The sequence below is a fragment of the Nematolebias whitei genome, chromosome 1, assembly GCF_014905685.2.
Source record: "Nematolebias whitei isolate Nwh7 chromosome 1, NemWhi1, whole genome shotgun sequence".
In the NCBI taxonomy this organism is placed as follows: domain Eukaryota; kingdom Metazoa; phylum Chordata; class Actinopteri; order Cyprinodontiformes; family Rivulidae; genus Nematolebias; species Nematolebias whitei.
In genome coordinates, this window is record NC_056498.1 from 88449168 (window position 1) to 88469145 (window position 19978).

Sequence of the window (19978 nt, forward strand, 5' to 3'; positions counted from 1 at the left end):
ACATTTTAAACCCTTCCCACACTCTTGCAATATTTTAAACAATGTTTCTAAACTATAAACACTCTAAAAGAGCACAGCATGTCATGATCTCAGCTCTCTGCTTCCTCTGCTCTTTGCCGCCTGCAAGCGCTCTTGGCCACGCCCACTTCTCTGCTCTGCATGTGAACAGCTGATCAGCTGCAGCAGGAAGTTTATCCTGTAGCAGTATGGCCTGCACAAAGCTGCAGGAGGATGCTGTTTCTGCTGCTCTGGGCTGCACAACTGTGCAGCAGGTACTAAATAATTTAAAATAATTTATTTTAAATTAAATCTCCATGCCGATCGTGCGGCTCATCCATCAATCAGCGAATTGTGTGTCATGTCCACTCTTGTTTTGAAAAACCGCGAAATAGCGAGTCTGCGATAAACAAACTGCGAAGTAGCGAGGGACTACTGTATAATGAAAGTTTATGAACTCTGAAAAGATTTGAGAGAAAAAGTCAAAAAGACGTCAAAAACATTTCTATATGTAAACGGCTGCAGCAGCAGCGTTCTGGACCAGATGGAAATGCCTGAAGGTGAATGGCTGACTCCAAGGTAAAGAGCATTGCAGTAATCAAGTTGCAATGTGATAAAGACATATATTACTATTTCCAGTAGTTGTTTCAAAATAAATAGTTTTACCTTTGCCAGCTGCCTGAAGTGATACATGAGAGCAAATACTTAACCCACCTCAGAAATACTGTGACTGAGAAACAAATGGTTAAAAGGTCATTTAGGCATTCCTAACTACTGCTCAGAAAAATGACCCTTTCTGGTAACATAACTTCTGGTAATCTTCTCGGTTGTTTCTGTGGTATCTGGTTAATAAATTACCTTGGTTAGAGTGAGCAGGATGGCGTGACGATCTGCTGGACATGGCAGCCCCACATACAAGGTTTTATCAAGACGACCTGGCCTCAGTATGGCAGGGTCAATGATATCTGGAGGGACAAAACACAAATGTGATTATAAACTGGTCCCACAGAGGTTGTGACAGTGAAGCTTGTTGCAGATGACAGACCCACAAACATCCAAAAGATGAAACTTTATTCAGTCCTGAGGGTTGCTGTGAACGACCTACACCTCAGAACTAAACCAAGTTGGACAGAAGCTGGACCGGTACCTGGTCTGTTGGTTGCAGCCATGATGAAGACCTGCCGTCGACTCTCCAAGCCGTCCATCTCTGTGAGGAGCTGGTTGACGACCCGAACACTGGCTCCTGACTGAACACAAACAGTACCTGTCAACAGGTTTCTACAAGTTAAGCTTTGAGTTTATACTTTTATTGATCCATTTAGGTTGATTTCATCACATAAAATAAGACTACAGCTCAAACAGTGCAGCTGCAGCTTGAACTTGTAGCCAAATAATAAATGGTAGGTCAAAAAATTACTAACATGGCAGGTTAATCTTCTAAAATAAATTACAAGTACAAATAATACAAATATTTTATATATTACATGATATAAATATTAGTATTTGTTTGACCTGGGAGTTAAAAACTTCAACATTTGGTAAAGGTTTGGTTGCTGCTGGTAAAATGTTTGGATCTGAGGAGCTCTAAATAAAAAAGGAGGATTTTTACAAAGTTTTGTAGCTTGCTGGTTTACTCTGTTTACTTTATGAACACATTTGATAAATCTATCTATAAAAAGAAAAATGCACAAAACCATTGAAGCTGGAAAGACAATGCTTCTGTATTTTATAGTGGAGACAGTGTTTGAGCTAAAACCTTCTGAGCTTGTTTGAACATGAGCTTTTTTTCCCCAAAGTCTTTTTATTGTTTTATTTATTCAGAGAACACAAACAAAAAACAAACAAACAAAAAAACATACAACAAAATCACTTCCGACCCTACCCCTCCTATACCAGATCAGCTACACAGACATGCATACATGAGACAGGCATCCAGGTAAGACAAACTCATTCTCAGATTTGTGCAGACGTAACACACAGGCATTTATGACAATTATACAATATTGTCTGCTGACATACTATAAGATATAAATGGTTGCCAAGTTTCCCAAAACTTCTCAACAGATCCTTTAAGAGTATATCTAATCTTTTCCAAATGAATATGACACGACTTCTCTTATCCAGTGTTCATATGCCGGGGGATGTGTTTCCTTCCATCTGTATAAAATAAGTCTCCTGGCTAAAAGAGAGACAAACGAAAACAATCATATTTTTCTCGTACTTGCTAAAGGACGACTCCCCAGGGGACACCCCAAACAATGAAATGAATGGTGACGGGTACAACGTGACAAATTTTAAAGGCTCCACACAGTCACAGAATACAGATATAACTTAGCAAAACCCTTAGTCCAGAACAACACAATAATATTCAACCTGTCTTTAAACAATAACAGTAGATTTGTCACACAACCAGTGCTGGACTGAAAGACATACTGAGACAGCGTTAGGACTAATCAGACCTCTGTGACACTCCTTCAATATGCCTTTTAAATACCTCTGCAACTTCTGCATACATAGGGAAATGAACACGTTCAGTAAAATAAATGTAGTGGAAGTGGTCTCCAGCTACAAGTACTGCAACTGAATGAAAACCTCAGCTGGAGCAACACCACCACCAGCCTGATCAAGAAAGCTCATCAGAGACTCTACTTCCTCAGGCAGCTGAGATGAGCTGGTCAGGGAAGCTCAGTCCTCACCTCCTTCTACAGGTGTGCAGTGGAGAGCATCCTGTGCTCCAGCATCAACATGTGGCATGGAGGCTGCACAGCTGCAGAAAGAAAAGCTTTGCAGAGAGTGGTGAAGGCTGCACAGAAGATGTTGGAGTCAGTCTCCCCACCATCACAGACATCTACACCTCCAGATGCAGGAAGAGGGCCACCTGCATCATGAAGGACCCCACTCACCCAGCACACCCACTTTTTGCCCCGCTCCTCTCAGAAAAGAGGTTGAGGAACATTAAGTGTAGAACAACAAGACTGAGGAACAGCTTCTACCCTGAAGCTGTTAGACTCATGAATCTCTAACCAGAATAATCACTGTGAAAAATCACTGTAACGCCACTTGATTGTTGATATGTGCTGCTGACTATCCATGTTGCTGATTTATTTCATGTTGCTGTGTTCATTCGTCCTCATCTGCTCACACAGGCTCATGTTCGTGCTGCTGTTGTTCGGCGTATTAATGTATTCTTAGTTTAACGTTTTCTTAGTTCATATCTTAGATCTTATTACTGTTTTTCTTTACAATTTCTACTTTGTTGGATGTAACTGGGACCCTGTGTACACATTTTCGTTCCACCATATGTACCACATGTTGTGTAAATGACCTATAAAGCAACAATGACTTTGATAAATACAAAAAAGAATAAAAGTACCGCCAATAGTAAATAGTAAATGGACTGTATTTATACAGCACCTTTCTATCTTATCAAGACACTCAAAGATCTTTACAACACAATCTGTGTCCTCATTCATGCAGCACTCTACTAGATCTCTACAAAGAATAATCAGAGCTTTAGATCACATTCATACACTGATGGGACACATCAGAGGTAATGAGGGGTTCAGTGTCTTGCCCAGGAACACTTCAGCATGTGACTCGTGACGCATGTGGTGGAATCAAACCCCCAACTCTTGTATTGGAGGACAACTGCTCTAACCACTCAGCCACAGCCACCCTATAATAGTAAAAATTACACCTGTCCCTCAATCAACTAGCCTTTATTTATGGTTCTATTAAGTACATACGTACATGCAGGGGTTAATCTGAGCCGGCTCAAGACCCGGGAACTCTCTCATTTAGACCTGGTGCGTTCCAACAACTGTTTCCTCGGATCCGGCAACTCAAATCTCCGCCCATAAAAGTCCAAAGTCATCGCTTGTTTTAATTTTGATTATTCATTAAAAATACAACAAGTGGAGACGTTGTCCAGTCTGTGGAGTGGATGTTCCGGTTGTACTACGTGCACCAGCCCGCGCACACACTCCTGCCCAGCAGAGACGCGGACCGCATGTCCCGCGGGGATGAGCATCTTCATCCACCTTCAGCTGTGCACCGTGCAGAAGCTAGGTGTGTCAGCTTCACCCAGCTCCCTGCAGACAGTGCATGTTTTACACACAGGAGCGTCTCCAGACAGCTCTACAGGACACGAGCACAACTGCTGATGTGTCAGAAGTCCTGCATATATTAACACGGTGCGTAACATTTCAGAGATAATAAATTAAAAAGCTTACAGTAAAACAAACAAACAAAAAACGAGTAAAATGTTTGATGAGTATTATTCACATTAATCACGTTTTGAAACAACTGCACTAATTTGTTAAAATAAGAGCAATCAAAATGTCGAAAAGACAGTTTACTTTCATAAAATAAATGGATGGATCGTCCTCAGCTGGACAACCAAGAATTAAAGCACCTGAAGGCAGCGGTAATAGAGACTGGAGCAGAACAACACGCAGGACTGAATTCAGCTGAGAAGAGTTTCCACAGTGAAGTGTGTGTGTGTGTGTGTGTGTGGGGGGGGGGGGGTTAGGACGCTTGACTGAATCGAGCTGCTCTATTCACTGCTCTCTAAAATAGTAATTTCAATTCAACCTTTATTTATACAGGTTGTTAGACTCATTGAGCCTCGTCATTTACAAGAGAGACCTGTTTTTAATCAATTTAATCAAATATTTACAGATGTTTAACAACCAGTTAAAATACAACAAAATGCAGGACATGGCATCTCTTTTATTCCAAATTTTCTGGGGGAGGACCCACGCTTACTGCAGAGTCAAGCAGGTCTTATGGTGTTTAAAACACTGGAAAAGTCAAAGAGCGTGACTCTTACAGTGGTGCCTGCCCTGTCCAGGTGTGTGTGGGCTCTGTGCAGCAGGTACATGATGGCGTCATCAACTCCAGTGCATGGCTGGAGGGGGTCCAGGTATGGTTCCACCACTGATCCGGCATGCTTCAGGACCAGCCTCTCCAGTGACTTCATGGCATGTGATGATCAGTTGCTTATAATAACTTTAGTTAACGTCCAACAAATTCCAAGTTTTTAAAAACCTTTTGAGTTTCGCAGCCTCCAAGTTATACAGTAAATCATGTAAATCTAGAAATACATTGCCTCTAAATTTGGAATAAAATGTTTGCAGAACTGCATAATAACACTTATCATGATAATGAGTGTTAAACAGTGGAAGTATAAAAACAATGATAAGATCAGCTAACTGTAATCAGATACCTCACCTCGTGGCCTGAACGACGGGGACACAAAGCGTCGAGCTCGTCGAAGAAGATGACACAAGGAGCAGAGTTGCGTCCTCTCTGAAAGACCTGTCTGACTGCACGTTCGCTCTCCCCCACGTACTGCGCACATCGCCACAGATTCATCGGTTACAAACACCAACAGGACTGAAGCTGCCACAACAAGCATGAGATCAACAGAACAACCTGAAGGCCCAAACACTTTCATGTCAGAGCTTTAGACTAAGATCACAACATTGAATGAATGAAAAATAATTTTTGTGTTTCCAAAAGAGTTAACTCTGGCGGCCATCTTGAACTGCAATGACTCCAAAAAGTGATTACTTCCAGAGTTTTATTGAAAATCCGTCCAGTGGTTCATCATATATTACTGAACTTTTACCTTCAGGGGACAAACATTTACAAACACACTGGTACAAAAGAAGAATAACCTAAATAAGAAACGGTGTTCAGTAACTGGCCGTTTAGTTGTTCGTTTCTTTAAATACCAAAGCAGCAGCACAGGCTGTGTGGATCCTCAGACTCACCATGTTGAGCAGCTCTGGACCTTTAACTGAGATGAAGTTGAGGCCGGACTCATTGGCCACCGCCTTAAAAAAGAAAACAGCAACATAAAGTGAGTCAGCCCGTTAAAAACCAGTTTACTCCTGCTGTCATACAAAGAGATCAGAGTGATTTTCAATAGATTTTACTCTCAGGATGCTGAGATGCACCATTGACAACTGACTTCAAGCTAAATGCAGGATGTCTGACAGCTAACTAAAGGCTTGGTGCAAGACAGCTACAGACATCAACAAACACAGCTGCCTGTTCTCTGTAATGTTTGTGTGACGGGGAACCTTGGCCAGCAGGGTTTTTCCACACCCTGGAGGTCCAGCCAGCAGAACTCCTGAAGGAGCGCTGAGGCCTAAAGCTCTGAACTGCTGTGGAGAACGAACTGGAGCCTGCAGGAGACACACAACAACAACAACAGATGTTACTCTGGGATTAAAGTCTACAGATAGCTAAACACACTAACTAAATTATAGCAGGGACAGCTCATCACTGGATTCCAAAAAGCCATTGTGTTGATCGTCATTTAAATCGTTGTGCACACGCACCAGGATTTAATTAACTTAACAAGTTTAAACTTAAAAGACACAAGCTGACAATGAAGGTTTGTTTCAGTTATTGTTGAGAACACAAAAGATAAGAAAATAAAAAGGGTTAACTCTAGACGACCTCATAGTAATCACGAAATATAAAAATAAAATAGTAAATAAATTTCTGGTCTTTACAAGTATGGCCATGGTGAGCTCCTCTCTGATCTCCTGCAGGGCTCCTACGTTCTCCCAGGTGACATCAGGGACCGTGGCAAAGCCCTCCCTTTTCGCTGAAGGCTGAACTCTGGACAGAGCTCCCTGAAAATCAGACATGAGGATGGACAGGCCGACGAGCTCCTCCTCTGACAGCGTCTCGGTGGTTTTGAGCAGGTTCAGCAACTTCCACAACTCCCCCTGCAGGAAGCAAAACATCATCCATCAAGACAGGAGTCAGAAATATTTCAATCCCTAAACAAAGACTGCGTATTAAATCAAGTTTATCAAGATGAGGCATTCAGGATCAATGAGCCCACTCATGAATAAAACTAAAACATTTTGTCAGTGCGAACGAGGAGAGAGGAGCAGGTGTCGCTCTCGCTTGGTGACGTCCAGAGCGTCACAAAAACAGCAGCGGAGGACTGAGGAGGTGTCGGATTGATTTATTTATCGTCTCAACAGCAGAGGGGAGCGACACGGTTCATGCATGGCTCCCTAAACGACAAGGCGGCCATATTTGTTCACAACTTTATTATCAGTCAGCCTGAGAGACGCTGAATCCAAGCAAACAGTTGCTGAACGCACGCGACTAAAGGAGATTGGTGGGAAAAAAAACAACAACTACTCCCTGCGGCAAAAAAAGCATGTTCCCCGGGTCACATGCGCCACCCGGCATTGCCCCAGGCCCCCCCAGGGGGGCGCGCCCCACTATTTGAGAAGGACTGACTTATGTAAATACAACAGAAGTCAGTAAGTTTGGGTGTGGATGAAACGTCTACATCTTGATGAATGAACTGTACGTTTGTAAAGTTCGTGGCGATGAGACTGGTCTGCTTGCAAACGTTTTGCAAAGTTTAGACCAGGGGTTCCCAAACTTTTGTATGCCATGGCCCCCCAAACAGCTGGCTGACACCCCCCCCCCCCCACACACACACACACACACACACACACTCACAAACAATGCTACAAAATATGTCAAGAAACACAAACTTTTAGAATGTATGAACTATTTTATTCACTATATTCAATTAATTATTACAGCAGCTGAGCATAAAAATATTAACTAACGTTTTGAGCACAGTATTATATTCCCACTGAAAAATAACTTTTTAACAAACTGTTGACCAGAAGAACAAAACAAAAGAAATCTAACCTCTCTCAAGCGTCTTTATCTGGAAATGACACACACAGATTGCCCTATGGGCAATTTTTATTATTGTTATTATTATTTTTTTGCTTTTTTATCCTCTTCTCTCCAGCTTTCTGAGGCCACCTCAGCAGCCCCCCCCCCCCCCGGGGGGGCCATGGCCCCCACTGTGTAAAACACTGGTTTAGACAACCTAAAGTGATCACTCTCAAAGCGGACGACTTTCAGAAACATTTGTAAACAGTTAAAGACGTTAACAAAAGTCCGTTCAGTTGTGGAAAGCCTAACTTTCTGTCACCTCTTTAAGCTGTCAGTGATGTTTCCACTCTGTCTGAGCTATGCTTCAGCTGTAGACTTTCAAAGAGCTGGGTAATCTCACACATTACACTAATATCTTGTTGTCACGGGGAAAAGTTTTAGCTATTTTTTGTTGCAAATGTCTTTGTTGTTTCATGTTCTGCTACTAAGAGTCACAAACTATTTTTCTGACTCCAAACCTGTGGGAGGAGTAACAAATCAAAAATAAAGACAGAACGAGACGAATAAGAGCACAGGAGCAATAAAAGTTTTTTTTTTTGTCTAACTCTCAGGACTGACCTGCACTCATACCTGTTTCCACCACAGTGTAACTGTGCAGTGTGAATATAATTCTGCAGTTATTGAAGACAAAGAACAATAATGGTAAAGGGACTGTACTTATACAGAACCTTTCTATCTGATCAAGACACTCGAAGCTCTTTACAATCTGTGCCTCATTCACCCATTCATACAGCACTCTACTTGATCCCTGCAAAGATTGAACAAATCAGTCTAAAGAGACTAATCAGTGATTTATCACATTCATACACTGATGGGACACACATCAGAGAAAACAAGGGGTTCAGTGTCTTGCCCAGGGACACTTCAGCATGTGACTGCTGGTGGATTCGAACCCCCAACTCTTGCATTGGAGGACGACTGCTCTAACCACTCAGCCACAGCTGCCCAATAATACTAATAATAATGATTTAGTAGAATGCCGTCTGCTCTCAAGGATGGATCTTTAGGTTGGGTGCAAATAGAAATCACTGTTAACCTGCAAATCACCTAAATGCTTTGTTTTCATCCTTCATCCAACTTTACTATCTGAAGTACCGGTTAATTGTTTTTTAAAAAATATTATTGACCTTGTCCATCACGACTCTTCATACGGTGAAACAAAACAGCAGCAGATGTGTTGGCATGTACCTGCTGCTGGTTTCCAGCCTCCGTCTGCTCTCTGCTTCCTGTCAGTTCTTCAGCAGAGCTCTGCTGTTGGTTCTGTGGAGGTGCCCTCAGTTCCAGCAGAACTCTGTTCACAGCAGCCATGGCGGCTTCACGGCAGAGAGCCATGAGGTCAGCTCCTACGTAGCCCGGGGTGAGCCGAGCCAGCTGCTGGTAGTCGAAATCTTCGGGTAGCGTCAGCTTTCTACACAACGTCTTTAAAATCCTGACAGAGCACACGATGTTCTGTTCATACTGTGGTCAAAGAGTAACAGACTCATAGTGTGGTTCAATCTGAAACGTCTGCGCTCAGCTCAAGAATAAGAATATTTTATTTGAACATGCAGATACTTCATAAATACTCGTAGGTGCAGAGCATTTATCCCTCTGAAGTGAATCGGTTTTGTTATGTGTTGCTCACCTGAGACGTGCCGACTCATCAGGGATACCCAGACAGATCTCTCGGTCGAAGCGTCCAGCTCTGCGGAGGGCCGGGTCTAGGGAGTCTGGTCTGTTGGTGGCCCCGATAACCAGAACCTGAGCTGTCACAGCCAGACTGTTCAAGTCTGTAGGAAGACAAGAAGCTGAAATCTTTGGAGCTCAAGGTTCAACCGAATCGTTCTGCTCTGAAATGATCTGCCACTTCCACTCAAAACAGGAGCGTTAAAATATAAAAACAAAAGCAGACCGCAGCTGATCAGTCTGACTAACACTGGAGGACACTCCTCCTGCTTAAATACAGCTTCTTTTGTCAAAGTTTGAATAAAAGTGCACTGATTCTAGTTTCTGTTAAATCCCACTCAGAACAAAGCCTGAATTTAAAAACTCAGGTTTTGATGCAGGTTGTGGCCATTTTAGTCAGAGTAAAAGAAACTTAACTGACCGTCCATGCAGGTTAACAGCTGGGCGACAATCCTCCTCTCCATGTCTTTAGAGGCCACCTCCCTTTTAGGGGTGATGGCATCAATCTCATCTATGAACAGGATACATGGACTAGAGCTCTGTAAAGAGGGAAAAGTTACAGTTTCACTAGTTTCACTGTATCAGCTATACAACAGAAACATTCATGAAACACTTGACAGAAGTTCTTGAATCAGTCCTTGGTCACTGGGTGAGCTGCTATAAACGACATCATTATCTTACTCTTCCAGTCACATTCATTTACTGTGTGTCATAAACATTGTTTTTTTCCTGTATGGTTCTAAATTTATTCAAGTAAAAAGTAGATGTTCCTAATCTGCAGTTACTGCCTCCATCAACCGGCCATGAAGGCGCAGCTGCACCTAGGCCTGTCACCACAACACATTTTGCTGAGCGATTGTCTCAGAAATTATTGCGATAAACAATAATATTGTTTGAAATTTGACAATAATTAGTAATTATTGTCAAATTTAAGAAGAAATGTTGGTTAATTTTTGTGTGTTGTACCTTTTTTTTTTACCACTGGATGGCAGTATAAGACTGTTTGAACTGAAGGATGGATAGTGAGGGAGCGAGCAGCGTGTCTCTTTAAGGAAAATGGGAGGGAGGACACTTGACGTGACATGGGCTGTCTCTCGTTTCTGATTTTCGATTCTCAAAATGGCGGACGCTCAGTGTGGTTTGAGCTCTTTAACATAGCATTTTTCACACAAAGCTTTTAACAAAAAATCAGTAAACAAGTTCTCAGCTTCTTTTTGCAAAGAAAAACAACTTTTTACATGAAGGCATAAGTTTCAACCATGAATTCTGGAGCTTCGACAAGACGGAGGTTTTTTCTCCGAGGTCGGCCTGTTGCCTTAACTCGTAGCTTAGTTTCTCAGCTTAGCTGCTTTTAACCATCCAAAAATGTGATTTTGGATGGTTAAAACAAATTTTAAAGAGAAAAGAGAAAGGGAGGGGTCAGTGAAGAGCACCGGAGTTGAGCCTTTTGTCATCCAGTGTCTTCAATAGAAAGAGAGAGACACAAAGAAACAATAAATTTGATAAATGAAAATGAGGTCGATAATTTTCATTTATCATGCGATTGATTTATTGTTTATCGTGACAGGCCTAGCTGCACCAAAGATGTTCACCACATGTCACTCTGCTGCATGGTTTGGACACGCCCCCGAGTGGCAAGGTGCTACTGCTACCCATGAGGCTGGGGGTGAAGCAAGTACAGTGACCCTTCACCTATCGTGGTGGTTACGTTCCAGAGGCAGGTGAAAATCTGCGAAGTAGCAGCGTCATATTTAAATTATTTATATATATTGAAGGCTTGTAAACCTTTCCCACACTCCTACAAACTTTTACCGCTCTCTTATCAACCTTTCCCTGTAAAATGACCCCAAAATTCAACCAGACACAGTTCAGAAAGTCTTAAAAATAGACTGGTGGGAGTCAGCACATATCTGTATATGTAATATATCAAAAATAAAAATCTGCAATGCTGTGAAGCCACAACAACTGAACCGGGATAGAGCGAGAGACGACTGTAAATGTCACCATAAAAAGAAAGTTGTGAGTTTGAAAAGAAATCACTGCAACCAGGGCACCTCCAGAAAGGGAGCAGGTGGGGGCCACTGATAGCTCTGGGGTGGCATGCAATAAACAAAAGCCATAACAGCATTTGTATTGCTGCTCCACGCCTGCCTTGTTCTTTGTGAATCAAGTTATACAGTCAGAAAAATTAATCTAGCCCTTTTTCAATTTAGGGGTTTTATGTATCAGAACATAATATACATGATCTGGTTTTTACCGGGTTCCAAAGTTATTCAAATCTAACATGAAGAGGAAAAAAAAAAGAAGACAACAGATTCCTCCATGTCAGTATTTATTACATAAAAACAAAATGAAAAACCGGTGTGGGAAAAAACTAAGTCGATCTTGTTCATTTCAGGAGATTTAAAAGAAAAAAGAACAGCAAGGCGCCTTTCCTAAACTCTCTGGAGTCCATCGTTCTGCAGAAAGAAAGATTATTCCACAAACTCCAGTTTGTGCGGACAGGACACGTATGGGTTGTTTGGAAGGACTGCAGGAGAAAAGCTCTTTAAAAAGAACAGGTTTGAACACATTCATCTGAACGAAGCACAAGACCTCTGGAACAACATCTTTTAAACAAATGTGGCCATAGTAGAAATGTTTTCCCATCATGCACAGCAGGTTTGCCAATAACAAACAAACACAGCATACTTTGCACAAACAGCTCAAACTAACTGTTAAGCACGGTGGTGGAGGGGCGATGATTTGAGCCTGCTTTGCAGCAGCAGGTTCAGGGAACATTTCAGCCACTGAGTGGACCGTGAACTCCTCTGTGGACCAAAATATTCTGGAGAAACGTGGCTTTGTGTTTGACAGCTGAAGCTTGGACTATACTGGGTCATGATGAAACAGGACAGATATCACAAACACAGCAGCTAATCTGCAACAGAACAGCTGACCAGTAAATAATCGTGATGGTCAAGGTCCAAACTTCAGCCTGAATGAACTGCTGAGGTGGAACTTTAAGAAAGCTGTGCAGAAACTAACGTCTGCAACTCTCAACAAACTGAAGCAACATTGCAAAGAAGGGTGGGCCAAAATTTCTACACAACCATGTGAGAAACTGACGGAGACAGAAAACCACTGCTGAGAGTTACTGCTGCTAAAGGCTGTTTTACAAGCTGCTGAATATAATCACATTTAAATCACTTGGGAACCAGGTAAAGAAGCGGTCGTTTAAATTGTGCCCAGATATGTAAAAGTCTAGAACTGAAAGGCTTTCTTTTCCCTCCTGACTGTGCCGTATGTAAACACACACAATAAACAAGCAAACAAACAAAGAAGAGATCTACTGACCACAGCGAGGTCAAACAGTTCCCTGAGTTTCTGTTCAGACTCTCCTGACACTCCAGACACCAGCTCTGGGGAAGAAACCTTCAACATGGGCAGCTCCAACTCCTGAAACACAAACTCTCGACATTTAACACAAAATAAGAACAATAAAGAAGTTAACAGTCTTTCAACAAAAAATAAAAACACTAGGGATGCACGATATTATTGGCATGGTATCGGTATCGGTCGATATTAGCGTGAAAGTTTAATATCGGACATTGGCCATTCCATCAAAATAACTCACCGATATAAAAGACGTTGTTTTTGTATGACAACCCAGTGACAAGGATGTCTGCAGCGCCAGCACAACGTGATGACGTCACGCGCACCTACCTGATCTGATCACGGCGGCGAGGAAAAAGTCAAAATGTCAGCGGTGTGGAAGTTTTTTTTGTTGAGGATGTCGGATTCCAAAGATTTATGGACCACGTTGATCCTCTCTACATCATCCCCAGTCTGAGATATTTTTCCAACGTAACCTTACCGAGTTACAAGCCGTCATTTCTGACGTCATTGAGAAGTTAATAGCCGATAGCACTTGGGTGAGTTTTATCACAGACATTTGGACGTCGTGTTAGCTCCGTTAGCATGATTAGTCTTACAGCACAATGGATAGACACAAACTTTGAACTTAAAAAGGGTGTCCTTCATGCACAAGAGTGCAGAGGATCCCACACTGCAGCTAGGAACCTGGAACAAGCCTCCACAAGTGAGACAGCATTGCAGGTGACTAATGCTGATAAATAACATTTAACACTTTTCATTTAATAAAAGTTAAAGTGCTATGTATATCAAATGGCTGTTACTGAATATATGTCACCAGCTCTTACAGCTGTTGCACAACTTTTGTAGCAAATAAATCTAAATAAGAGGGCTATGTTCTGACAAAGGAACGTATATAAAATATCGGTATCGGTTATCGGACAAATAAGTTTTAATAGTAATAATAATAAGAAGAATAATAATGTGTTACGTGTTGTCATCATTGTATGTTCTCATACAATGGGGAAATTGGCTCTCTGTATTTAACCCATCCACCAGCAGGTGGAGCAGTGGGCAGCTATTGAAAGCACTTGGGAGCATTTTGGGGATAAGGCGTGCTGCTCAGAGACACCACAAGATGTGCAATGACTGGGGACTGAACCTGGGACTTTCGGGTCCCGAGTCAACTGCTCTGCCTCTACATCATATACATATTGACATATCGGATATTGACCAAAAATCCAATATCATGCATTCCTTAAGTACACCAATAGATCCATACAAAAGTAGTCTCATAAACTAAAGAGAAAAAATAAAACAAACAAGTAAATAAAGAAGTTTCCAGTGTTTTATCCGTTCGAAAAGGAGTAGGAAGAACCATAAACTTTGATCATAATGTGGCTCTTGACTTCTAAACGAGATGCCTGTGTTTTTGTAAATAAAGTCTCACCCCAGCCACAGCCTGAGCCAGAAGGGTCTTTCCACAGCCAGGAGGACCGTGGAGGAGGAAGCCCCTCGGAGGAATCATGCCCAGGTGTTGGTACACCTCAGGGTGACGCATGTGGATCAGCAGCTTACACACCTCCTGCAGGAAAACAAAGGACGAGCTGAAGTTGATATATTTGTGAGTTGGGTTTCCAGAAACACTTCAGCCGTCTTCTTTAAATCTCAGAATCAAATGAAAGACACGAACCGTTAATGTGTCCTCGTTACCGCCCACGTCTTCAAACTTCACGCTGGGATACTGCACCTCTAGTGTTTTTGATTTAGCTAAAAAGTAAAAGCATTTGTAATGAAAAAGCACAACACCTGTAGGAGCTGTCACAGCTTTATGTCTTTTGACAAACAGCATATTAAGCTATGAATTTAGAGGTTTCAGGAAAAAGCACTTTTGTTTTGTTGCAGTCAGCAGGACGATGATGGATGATACATTTTTGAGGATTATGTTTGTTTCACCCCAATTCAATAATAAACAGGGTCTTTAATTAAACTATGCAGCTGAGGGTTGTTGATTTCTAAAGTTACAATCCACATCTATTTGAAAAACTAGGGCGATGTATCAAAAATTTTATTTACTTAATAAAATGAGATTCAAAAGCAAACAAAGTTTGAAAATAGCACAGACAAACTAGACAATGTACCTTTTTTGTTCAGGGTGAGAAACTCATCCGCCTGAGCTGAGCTCTTTGCCCTTTTCCTTGACTTGTGACTCTTCTGGGGCTCCAGCATCGACACGTCTGCCTGCCAGTGAATAAAGACGCAAGAAGAAAAATCTGTGAGCAGAGATTTTAACTTTTCATCTTACAGATTCTCCGGTTGTTTTGTGTCATCTACATTCTACCAAGAGCTTTACTTTTAATTCATCCTTTCACAGAAACATTTCTTTCAGCCCTAATAAACACTTTAATATACATTTTACAGACAGATTCTACCAGCAGCTGTTCTTAAAGCAACCTGACGGCTCAGATTAGAACGTTAAGATATACTTCTTGCTCTCTCCATGAGTACATACAGCTGCTGCTTTACTGTCAGACTCCTCTTCACACAGGTCGATGAAGATGCTTCTCCCTGAGGAGCCTTTGCCTTTATCAATGAAGAAGCCTCCAGAGGACACCAGGGTCCCAGCACTGGGAGGGGGGTTGGTTTTGCTGGCAGGACTGCTGGGAGCAGAGGTGCCCTTACGATACAGAGATGCAAGAAGGTTGTTGGTCTGTGGAAGGAATAAAAAAAAACACACCACAAACTTTTAAATAACTTTGTTGTTCAATTATCAACAAGTCTGGAAGCACAGAGTGACATGTACGGCTTTTAAAGGTAGAGTGGGGTTCTGTGGAGAAGTTATGAACAATTAATATCTTACTCGTTGAAGATAGAACAACTCTGAACAGACTCAGTCTGGAAAATAATAGACTTTAAATCTGACAGAAAAGATGAACTAATGGCTAGTCTCAAGTGAATCTTCAAACTGCTCCAACCTCTGGTTCATGTGAAGAACAATATTTAAACCTTTCCATCACCGCCAGCCTCACATTTCATGTTTATTACTATTGAAATATGAAGTTCCATCTAGGTTTGACCCCAGAGAGCACCTCACTGATGCCGTTTGTGTTTGTAAAAACACTCACTTCCATGTAAAGAACCGTGTAATGTGAAGCAGACGGAGGTGTAAAGATCCATAAATCAGATCTGGACTAACCGCTACAACATTTTTCACATCTAAGTAGTTTTAGTGATTCACTTTGGTTTAACTGTAGTCCCTCGTTGATCGTGGGGGATCCGTACCCTGAAGCCCCGTGATAAGTGAAAAACCACGAAGTAGGAATAGTAGTACAAGTAAAGTAGTAGTTTATTTTAGTATTATATATATATATATATATATATATATATATATACATACATACACATATATATGTATGGTGTTAAACCCATCTCACACTCTTGCATTATTCTAAACAATGTTTTTAAACGCTAAACGCTATAAAATAGCACAGAATGTCATGATTTCAGCTCCCTGCCTCCTCTGCTCTCAGCCACCTGCCACGCCCACTTCTCTGCTCTGCACGGTGATCAGCTGATCAGCTGCAGCTGGAAGTTTATCCTGCAGTACGGGCTGCACAAAGGTGCAGTAGGTGCTAAACATCTTTAAATAATTTATTTTAAATAAAAATTCCATGCCGATCGTGCAGCTCATCCATCAATCATCCAATCATGAGTCATGTCCAATCTTATTTTGAAAAACCGCGATAGAGCGAGTCTGTGGTAAACGAACCACGAAGTAGAGAGGGACTACTGTACTTGCATTCTGATTGTCTGATAGCTTGAATTAAATTATTTCCTCAAATGGTTGTCGTTTAGCCATCTACAGGTAAGATATTATTTATTCATAATTTTCAAACGCCACAAGTTGATAAATAAATTGCCAAGTGATGCGGTCATGTCAAAATCTGAAGAAAGTTTATATTCTAGAAATCCCAGAGAGCCTAAAGATGCTTTCTCAGCTCGTCCAATAACTGGTCAAAGTTTCCTCTACTCAGCCTGAGCCTTGTGTAGATTATTATGGTATATCTTGAAGCAACAGACACTTTTTTATTTCTCCTCATCAGTAAAAAGTAACAAAAGAGCTTTAATCTGACCATCTGACATACATCCTGCATTTAAGTCTGCAGCCAGAAGAAAAAAGTACACTTGGCTAAATCTGAAGGTGAAACTTCAGCTTAAAGAAAAGAGGATGTAGCTTCTTTTATAAAGGAACAGAGTTTAGCACAAGAACAGAGAAAACCGAGGAGATGGGAGCACAAACTGGCAGACATATCTCCAGTAAGCAGCTCGGCTCTCCTCTCATGTACTGTGGGACAGTGGGGTTAGAGCTGTCATTTCTAACCTGGGCCGAGCCAGGCCAAAATAATGTGCTGGATGGGTGGGCCGGGTCGGGGTTTTGAATGAGTCAGCTGACGATCCGATTTGGATCACCAGCTGCAGACGGCTGTTTGACCACACGCTGACCGTCCGGTTGAAAGATGTAAAAAAAAAAAGTCCAGGTGGATCACTGCCAGGCAGCGATACACCTGAAGCTTAACTGGACTCAGCCGCTGCGTCGGAGGAGGCGCGTGGCTGACGACCCAATTTGGATCATCGGCCGTGCGCCTCCACGACTATTAATAACTTTAATAACTATAATATTATAATAAGTATAATAATCTACTGACTCTTGCTAATAAACAAGAAATCTTATTTCTTCCTTTCTTTGAAATACGTTTATAATATACAGTGCCTTGCGAAAGTACTCGGCCCCCTTGAACTTTTCAACCTTTTGCCACATTTCAGGCTTCAAACATAAAAAGATATAAAATTTTAATTTTTTGTGGGGTTGTATTTTTTGCAAAATATATGTTGTTCAAATTATAAAAAATATTTTGGTTTCTCAAATGAAATTTAAGGCAACCATGTTAAACTAAAAACAAAACCACTCACAGAAGTTATTTTATTATGTTAAGTTATTTTAAATGGTATTTCCACATACTGCCCTCTAAACATCGTGTTTAGCTCTTTTCTTACAGAGTTGTCTGGAGGGCGTTCTTCTTCTGTGTCTGAGGACTCCGACGAGTCGCTGCTGCCATCACTGCAAACACACAAGTTTTCATTGAATTATTTCATTAGAGTTTTTAAAGCACAGCCATTTTACCCTTGCTTGACCAGGCCTTTGATTGACATGATCTGGAGAAGCAGTGTGATGAGACTGTACGGATCTCATAGTTTTACAGTCAAAAACCTGGTAATTTGCTAATTAGGTCCATGATTTGTACTTGGTGCTATTTTCAGCTTGCTTTTTGTAATGTTGCTGATGTATGAATACAAATAGTATTTGATAAACATGTCTATCATTTGTAAATATGACAAAAACTACACAAACCCTTTTCATCACCTTGTGGCTCTTGTATGGCCGAGCCAAATGCCATTAGTATTTTCAGCCATGAAACAACTTCCCAACGGACTTCGTCCCTTTTCAGTAGAGCCAAACTTGTCTAAACCATATTCCTCTGGCCCAGAGTTTTAACTCATATGTTGAAAAAGTATCCAAGAACAGCACAAAAGAGCTTTTCAGAGCCTTAAAGTAAGAGACATTCTTCAGCCCAATCCCAAATTCTCTCCTGCCATGACAGGGCCAGATGAAAGAGCAAGAGAAGGAATGATAGAGTCAGACCAAGAACCAGAGTTCTTACCCAGTATCATTGTGGCTGCTCTTGGCTCTCTTAGCTAAGTGTTTGGTCTCCAGGTCATTCAGGTTGGAGTCCTCCTTGACTGCTTCATACACTTCAAGGACAAGAAGACAAGTTAGGTTTCACAGAACAGAATGGACACAAAGTGGATAATTAGGAAAGCTTTAAGTTGTTTGAGAGCTTGACAGGTCATGATCTTATTTTATTTTGAATTATGAAGCAGAGCAAAGGCACATCATGTAGCACCACCCTTTTTTGGTGAAACAAAAACTAAACAATGGAAAACTACTGGTTACAAACTGGGAATATTAGTGGAGTTATGCCTAAAATGTTCTGTGCTGCATTTTGCACAGACAAAAAAGAAAAACCAAACTATTCAGATTTGTTTTAGCTGCTCAAAGTGGGGATTGTTTTTACCCCAAAAATGGGAGGAGCATAGTGCAGAAGCTAATCTGGATGTGTTGCTATAGAATACACTGTAAAAACATATTAATATAGAACTTGTTTATTTTTTTGTGAAAGATAAAATCAAATACTTCATCTTTATATTTTTTTCCATTTAGCCTTCATAAAAGGAAACATTTATGTTATGGGTGTTTTTATTACACAGGAATAAATCACTGGAAACTTGTCCCCCTTACCTTTCTCTACTTGGATTCTGAAAGCCGTCTTATTTCTTCTGCCATAGTCCAATCTAAAGACATGAGATAATCAACAACTATCATTCTCATCTCTTTACATATAATCCATAACCAGTTTAGTATAAATTGACATTATGAACTAAAATGTTCAACTTTTAGAGGAAAAACTTGATGCAGTGAGAGTAAAAATATTTAAGTATAAAATGTGTTTTGGAGGGAGAACAATTTCAACAGCCCATTTAATGATGGGGTTCTGCAGTGGTTGTAAAGATGACCCATTATGAAGCCTTCTTTGGTCATTCACCAGTCAGGTCTGACAAGTTCCTCCAAATACTCCAAGACCAGATCCACTGCAAGCACGGTGAATCAGTGTTGATCAACTTCAACCCACCCTAGTCAGTCACTTCACAAGACACCAAGGCAGAAAGGAGGCGCCTCATGGGGCTAATGAAAGTGGACCAAGTGTTTCATGAATCTGTGATCTGTGCTGGACAAACTGAGCAGATCAGAGCACCTACCTGTATTGTTTTTGAAGGTCAAGGGCCATTGTTGAAAGGTCAACATATTCACAGTTACTGGAGGACAGATACTGCAAAAGAAAATCAGCATGAAACTTTACCAAAACACAAGATATTCACTTCAGAAATGTAGTCTGAATCCCATTTTGTGAGTCAACCCAAGAGATAAATAATAATCTGGCAAGAGCAGGAACCTAATTCACAAAAAGCCACACAGGATTTATTAGGTCTTAAAACTACATACAATCTACAAGAAACTTAGAAGAGTAACAAGTTACAGCTTAGTTAACTAAGTTACTGCCTGAAACTAACTAACTAACTAACTAACTAACTAACTAACTAACTAACTAAC

General features: G+C 41.1%; 1 protein-coding gene across 1 annotated transcript in view; it reads right to left on the bottom strand.

The window, feature by feature from the left end:
• nvl (nuclear VCP like) overlaps positions 1–19978 on the bottom strand; it is a 49326-nt gene that overhangs the window by 26154 nt on the left and 3194 nt on the right. Inside the window, exons 3-20 of the mRNA XM_037688173.1 lie at positions 19627–19697; positions 19109–19161; positions 18471–18561; positions 17806–17869; positions 15263–15460; positions 14892–14991; positions 14444–14520; positions 14201–14335; positions 12733–12834; positions 9818–9935; positions 9356–9500; positions 8920–9160; positions 6525–6743; positions 6087–6191; positions 5775–5837; positions 5230–5349; positions 1145–1244; positions 856–962 (exon numbers count right to left, since the gene is read on the bottom strand). Of these exons, the coding sequence (XP_037544101.1) occupies positions 856–962; positions 1145–1244; positions 5230–5349; positions 5775–5837; positions 6087–6191; positions 6525–6743; positions 8920–9160; positions 9356–9500; positions 9818–9935; positions 12733–12834; positions 14201–14335; positions 14444–14520; positions 14892–14991; positions 15263–15460; positions 17806–17869; positions 18471–18561; positions 19109–19161; positions 19627–19697 (2109 nt within the window). The remainder of the gene's footprint in view (positions 1–855; positions 963–1144; positions 1245–5229; positions 5350–5774; positions 5838–6086; positions 6192–6524; positions 6744–8919; positions 9161–9355; positions 9501–9817; positions 9936–12732; positions 12835–14200; positions 14336–14443; positions 14521–14891; positions 14992–15262; positions 15461–17805; positions 17870–18470; positions 18562–19108; positions 19162–19626; positions 19698–19978) is intronic.